Consider the following 6430-nt stretch of genomic DNA (forward strand, 5'->3'; position numbering starts at 1 on the left):
TAAAAGTGTAGCCTGGTTTTGCCAAAGGCTTCTTCCTGTTGAAAGGGAGTTTTTCCTTCCCACTGTCACCAAGTACTTGCTCAAAAGGGGTCATTTGATTGTTGGGGTTATCTTGCCAACTGTTGTTGTTCTTGTTGATGTTGTTTTGGCGCTATTTAAATTGAATTGAATTGAATTGAATTGAATTGAATTGAATGGCATATGTTCAAACTACAGATTTAACAATGCGGTACTTTACAATAACACAATGTCCTGGGATGATATTAACTTTTCAGCTTGTATTGCTATCTCACTTTTGTACTCAAAAAGTAGTGCACAAAAATACACTGAAATATACACCATATGTTCTTAGTTTACTTTAATGAGGGAAGGCATTAACTGTTTATGTTTATGCTCAACTATAAAGGGAATTCTTTGTTTTAAAATGTTTATACATGCTTTCTACTTTTCTCTGAGAGTAAGTGAGAGATGTTTCTCCCTCTGAGTCATGCTCTAAATCCTCTGCAGGTGGGAAAAAAATTTTTTCTCCATTTCATGCTCAGTTTGTGCATATTATAAGACATCTTGGTTTCACTACACCAAATATCTTCAGCCCATTTAATAAAGCTATCTGTAGTTCTAATGGAAAACTGGCCGCATCTCTGATGGCTAAATCTGTACATTTGTTACGAATGAGTTTTATGTGCACTGATGGCTCCGTGGACACACCAGGCAATTCGCCCTCAGGCCCATTAAACACACATTTTTCTTGTCCTTACATTAGAGTTGCATTTGACAGCTATGTCATCGTTGAGTGCTCATAGTGTCTCATTCAGCTTTGAACTGTCAAATATCCCCATCGCAGATAACTGTCAGCCTGGCTACCATCTTCCAGAACAGAGAACTCATGGTTGTTTGCCTCCCACAAGGGAGTAACTTTGTTAATGTTTTCAGGCAATAATTTTGATAATTGGCCATGAGCTTACAGAAAAATTACATTTCAGTAAAAACATGCAGAGGAAGGGAATATAATCTGCATTTTTGTGACTAGGGGTATAATGGTGCTGAAGGTGCTTTGTGATTATTGCCTCAAATGTTGAAAGGGCTTTCAGACAAATGGTGAACTTGAAAGACATCCTAATAATGAAATTTATTGGAGAATCATAAAAGACAGACCACATCCGTGGTGAAAAAATGACTTTCCCACTATTTTTTTCCCAATCACTCTGTATGTACTCCTCGCTAGACTTTAAAAAATGGAAGATGTACGAGACTTTTACACGACGTTAATGAGAACTGTGGAAATGATTTTGTCTTTCCACCTCTAAACTTGTCTGCAGCTGAGATTATAATCAGCTGAAATTTCACAAAATGTATTTGCATTAACCAAAGCTTATGTTAGCACTTAGAATAGGTCTTCCAGCTAATTGGTGCCTGGCAATTCAGGCTATTGCCAGCATTGGTGGTAAGCCATCTAAGGGTGGTGAGTGGTCCCTGCATCAGCAGGCATTCAGCACCAAGGGTATACAAATTAATTTCTGATGTAACTGCGCGCTAATACTGCACCACATGCACATTTGCATTAACACCTTAAGTGCACATTAGTGAATGGAGAGACTGGCTGCTCTCACTCTTTATACCTTTGGTCTCTTTCAGCTCCACTATGCACTACCATTCATTCAACACCAAACTGTCCGTCTCTTTCTATTTCCGACACACACACACACACATGCACGATGCTCCAGCACTCAACATGCCCTGCTATTAGGCTGTCAGTTAGTCGGGCCAATAGAATAAGTGGTGTGGATTAGGCAGAGACACACACGCACACAGAGGATGGACAGCATACTAAACAGAGTGGGGCATGAGGTGACAGATATCCTGTCATAAATCCCTCTCTCTCTCTCTCTCTCTCTCTCTCTCTCTCTCTCTCTCTCTCTCTCTCTCTCTGTCGTTCTTTAAGACACATACACACACACAGCAAAGGAAACAATTATAGCCACTCAGACAGTCGATAACAGTGAGACATAATCAACTTAGTGCAGTTTTTTTTTTCTGGAAGTCTTGTGATACTTTGTCATTTCCTCCGACCACTCGTCCTTACTCCTTTGCCTCTCTACATCTCAGCTAGACAGCTCCTCTCTTTTTTTGTTCTTGTCCTCTCTTCTGCTCTCACAGTCTCTTCCTTCTCCAGTCCTGTTCTTGGCATCTGCTCTTCTCTCCCCTCTATAACTTCAGTTTCTCCTACCTTTTGTTTTACATGTCCAGAATGTTAATCTACTTCTTACTCTTTCTGTCTTTTCTTTCATTTCCATCATTTTCTTCTTTCTCCACTTCCTTTCAAAATAGAAGGGGAGATGGAGAAGATTCATAGAGAGCAGCTTGAAGGCAAAGGCAAAAGGATGAGATTGCAAGAAGGGATGGTCATATCATCTGCTGCCTCATTCGTCACCCCATCTAGATGAGTACTCTCCTTCTTACTCCTCCTCATATTTTCCCTTGCATCTCTCTTTCTCCCCCTTTCTTCTTTCCTCACTCCCACCCCTTTGTTTTGCTCGCTTAACCCTGAGTTTCTCTCTCTTACCCCTCCCCCTCCTAAGTTCACCCTTTCCACACATCTCCTCCATTCTCTTCCCAAATTGTTCTTTGACCTTCTCATTTCACCGCACCTTCTCGTGTTCTTTACTCCTAAGTTCATCATTGTTCATTCTACACGTCCTTCCTCTGCTCATGTAAATCTCTTTTTCCCCTCACCTCTGCACATTTTTACTCCACTTCACTTATATGAGAGGTCTCCATGTGTCATTCATTTACAAAACGCACATAGCAGTCTCTACACTAATCTTACAAATGGCTCTTTAATTGGGGAATTGAGAGATGTTTATTTGATCAGAGCCAAAGACTTCTCTATATCCCTTTATCATGTCAACACAACAGGCAAACAAGTCAAGGAGAAAGAGTAAGTAAGTACACGGTCGCTCCCTTTCTCCTTTCATTCTTTTTCTCACTTTCCCCCCTTTTGTCCTTGCTGCCAAAGAAATCTAATTAAGTGGAATATAAATTGTAAATTGGTTTCCATGAAAACACACACACCTAAGTGCCCATCACCTCAAGATTCAACCGGATATTCAACAATTAGTGGGCACTGGAGCTCAAAGACATGTATCAGGAGCACAGCTGCACCCAACACACACACACACACACACACACACCAAATGAAAGGACGGCCTTGAGTAACACATGCCTCTGCTTTCTTGAACATAATGTTGTTGCAAAACACAAGAACAAATGAACCTCTTTTTAAAGGATCAGTTCACCCAAATCACAAAAGCAAAGGTAAGGAGAAAGCAGGTAAGTTATTAATGCTTTATCAATAAGTCATACACTGACTTCAGCTTAAACTTCAGCTTAAACCAATTTCAAAACGCCAACTAGAACAGCTGAATGTTTAAAAAAAATACAAGTATGAAATAAATAAACACAGAAAAACTAAGTCCGCAAACAGACAAATACAAATGCAGCTTCCATATGAGGATGGATTAGAGGGTTATTACAACCTCTACAAGATGTCATTAAGAGTGACTGACAGCCGGGGGGTGAAATTGATTTCTTCATCATTGGATTTCAGTCTATTATCATTATAGCTGAATATGTTTCACATTTTTTTGTAAGAGGAATAAAAAGAAAAAACAATCATTTTAAAAAGTCTGGTCCAACGTGTGTGTGTGTGTGTGTGTGTGTGTGTGTGTGTGTGTGTGTGTGTGTGTGTGTGTGTGTGTGAGAGAGAGAGAGAGAGAGAGAGAGAGAGATGGGGGAATCTGTCCGACAGATAGCAAGGATGTATCAATATCGCCCCCCAACGGCACGTATCAAACAACAAGCAAAAAAACTGTCCCTTTGCTCTCTTCTGTTACATATACAGGAACACACACACTAATAAAATAAATTGCAAATAAAGTGAAAAATGTGAGTGAAACAATTCAGAATGATGATGCATTCTTATATTATAAAGACTCCAAATCGTTCTTTAGAAAAAACGAACAAACAAACAAAAATCTAAAAATATTTTCAGCCTCTGCAACATTTTGAGCCTTTTGTCCATTTATCACAGCCTGATGATGAGATCACCTGTGTTTCATTAGTTGCTTTAAATCTGTATGAAGGATAGGCTTTCCTTTGTTTATGTGGCTTTAAAACTGTTTTCTTTTGTTCTCCTCGTGTCTGTTAATGTTAGCCTGTCGAAATGAAGACTCATATCTCACAAAGCTTTAAGTTTTTAGTTGAATTCAGACATAAACACACACATTTGACGAGTTATGTACTTCCTTTATCGTAACGCACAAAGTACAGGTTACCTCCGCTGCACCATTACGCACGGAAAGAGGCTACTCGCGGCTCTGCACCTCTGCAACACAGAATGCAAGATAAAGCGAGGAAGGACTCAGTGTTTAGAGCCAGTCTTTCCTTCAAAGTAGCCTCTTTTTGCAGTCGTACAAGTCATGAATACCAAGCAGAAGATGCTTGGAGAGAGCAGAACACAGAGTAGACAGGTTGCTGCTGCAGTCCGCTGAAACATCGCTGACTTTAACGGATTTTCTTTTCATCTCACGTCTACCTTCAGTTTCCTGAGTTTGAGCAGAGGACACAAGCGGACGTTTTTGAAAGTCTCATATTGTATCATGACCGTTAAAAAGTGAGATTCAACGATCAAAGAGCATACAAAACAGCCCTAGGCAGAGGGCATAAAGTGCTTGCATTATAATTTTAAATATTGACTATATTTTTTTTGAAGAATCGTTAAATGTTTCCATTACGGAATCGCATGTTGATCTCTTCTAAACGGCTTCTTGGTTTTCATTCGGGATGTGTTTTATCAAGAAATGATATATATCCCATGTTTGGGAGTAATAACGATGCTGTTGTAATTCGACTCTCGTGTCTTTGTATCTAACTGTGGAGCTTCCACTTCTGAAAAAAGATAATCGTAATCACCACTGACTCGATTATATCCCTAAAACCAAAAGGATTCCGAAAACTCTCCATACCTCGCCTGTGCGTAACAAGTGCCAGAGCGATGCTGAGTGTGGGCTGCGGAGGGGAGATGTTGCGGACAGCAAGAGGATTCCGTAGCTTTAAACTCCGAGAGATTAAACTGTGTATCTGTATGTTTACTGTAATATACTGTCAGGTATATTTGCCGTTTGAGAAGCGGAGTATTACTCGGCTATCTGAACTGCTGTTAGAATTAGTCCATTGCCCAAAGATTAAAAAGGAAACTTCAGTTATTCTTCACTTTGTTTCTAAATAACACTTGCACTTTTTTTCATATGGTACCGCTGTACAGGTGCGCGTTTATATGCATGCCGGAGTACATGTCAAAATATCTGTGATCATTAGGTTATGTAAAGAAGTGTGGGGACGCTGTAAATTGACTGTTTTGCGCTCAGACCGAGTCAAGCGCGCACTGTTCTGCCCGTTTCTAAAACCAAGTGATTTCAGCAAAGTAGACTATAATTTGAACTGAAAATGAGACACATTTCTACCGTCAACAACATGTAGCCCGTCCTTACAGTAAGCTTCGTAAAGCAAAACCTCCTAAAGCTCCAAAACTTTGTCAAAACCTCCGATGAGCCATGTGAAGCTGAACTGAATATGCTGACGCAAACTCAGACGAGTGTCCATCATAAGTCAAACTGGCACTATTATTAAAAAAAAAAAACCATCTCAATAATTACTTAAACAAGGGATTTATTGCAGTTTCCTTTTTTCGGACATTCTTACTCATATGCAAAGATTTCTGTGTGGATACAGAACAGTGGTTTAGATTCTGCGACTAACGTGCTGAGTTTAAAGTTGCTTTACTATCACATTATCCAGCAGTACCACATATGCATCTGTAATGCCCTGGAAATCACAAAGCGCTCAGATCACCCTGCATGTCCTCCCTATGTGAGCAACTTCAGCGCTGTGACATTCAACTCAAACTGAATCAAAATATTTAAAACACACACACACACACACACACACACACACACACACACACACACACACACACACACACACAAGAATAAATTGCTTCACTACCTGGAAAGAATTGTCCATCAGTGTGTCCCCAAAGTACAAAGTAGAAGAAAGCTGCCAGCCAAACGCCAGAATTACTCCGTTTATCCATCTCTTCCTTCTTTTTCTTCTTGTTTTGTTCAGCAGTAAGAATTATTTTACATACTCCCGTCTGGTCCTTAAAGTTGTTTCCCTTAGTTCGGGACAGCAGTGGCAGTAATAAGAGTAATAAAATCCTTGCATTGGTGGATAAGAAGAATCAGAAAGACACAAGTAGACGCAAAGAGGGAAGTTGGGGGCAAATAAATGGGAGCTCTCCGCTTCCCTTTCCTCTCCTATCTTCTATGTTCCGACAGAGCGAGCCAACGTGTCTGTGCGCGTCAGTGCGCGC

The 6430-nt window shown here is 40.2% G+C and overlaps 1 protein-coding gene across 1 annotated transcript in view; it reads right to left on the minus strand.

The window, feature by feature from the left end:
* ptprt (protein tyrosine phosphatase receptor type T) overlaps window positions 1-6151 on the minus strand; it is a 317310-nt gene extending 311159 nt beyond the window's left edge. Inside the window, exon 1 of the mRNA XM_085353386.1 lies at window positions 6064-6151. Coding sequence (XP_085209512.1) covers window positions 6064-6151 — 88 coding nt within the window. The remainder of the gene's footprint in view (window positions 1-6063) is intronic.
* Window positions 6152-6430: the final 279 nt, after the last annotated feature.

The sequence above is a fragment of the Diplotaxodon limnothrissa genome, linkage group LG5 (genome assembly GCF_057381915.1).
Source record: "Diplotaxodon limnothrissa isolate DT_005_m linkage group LG5, D_limnothrissa_male_GT1.1, whole genome shotgun sequence".
NCBI lineage: Eukaryota > Metazoa > Chordata > Actinopteri > Cichliformes > Cichlidae > Diplotaxodon > Diplotaxodon limnothrissa.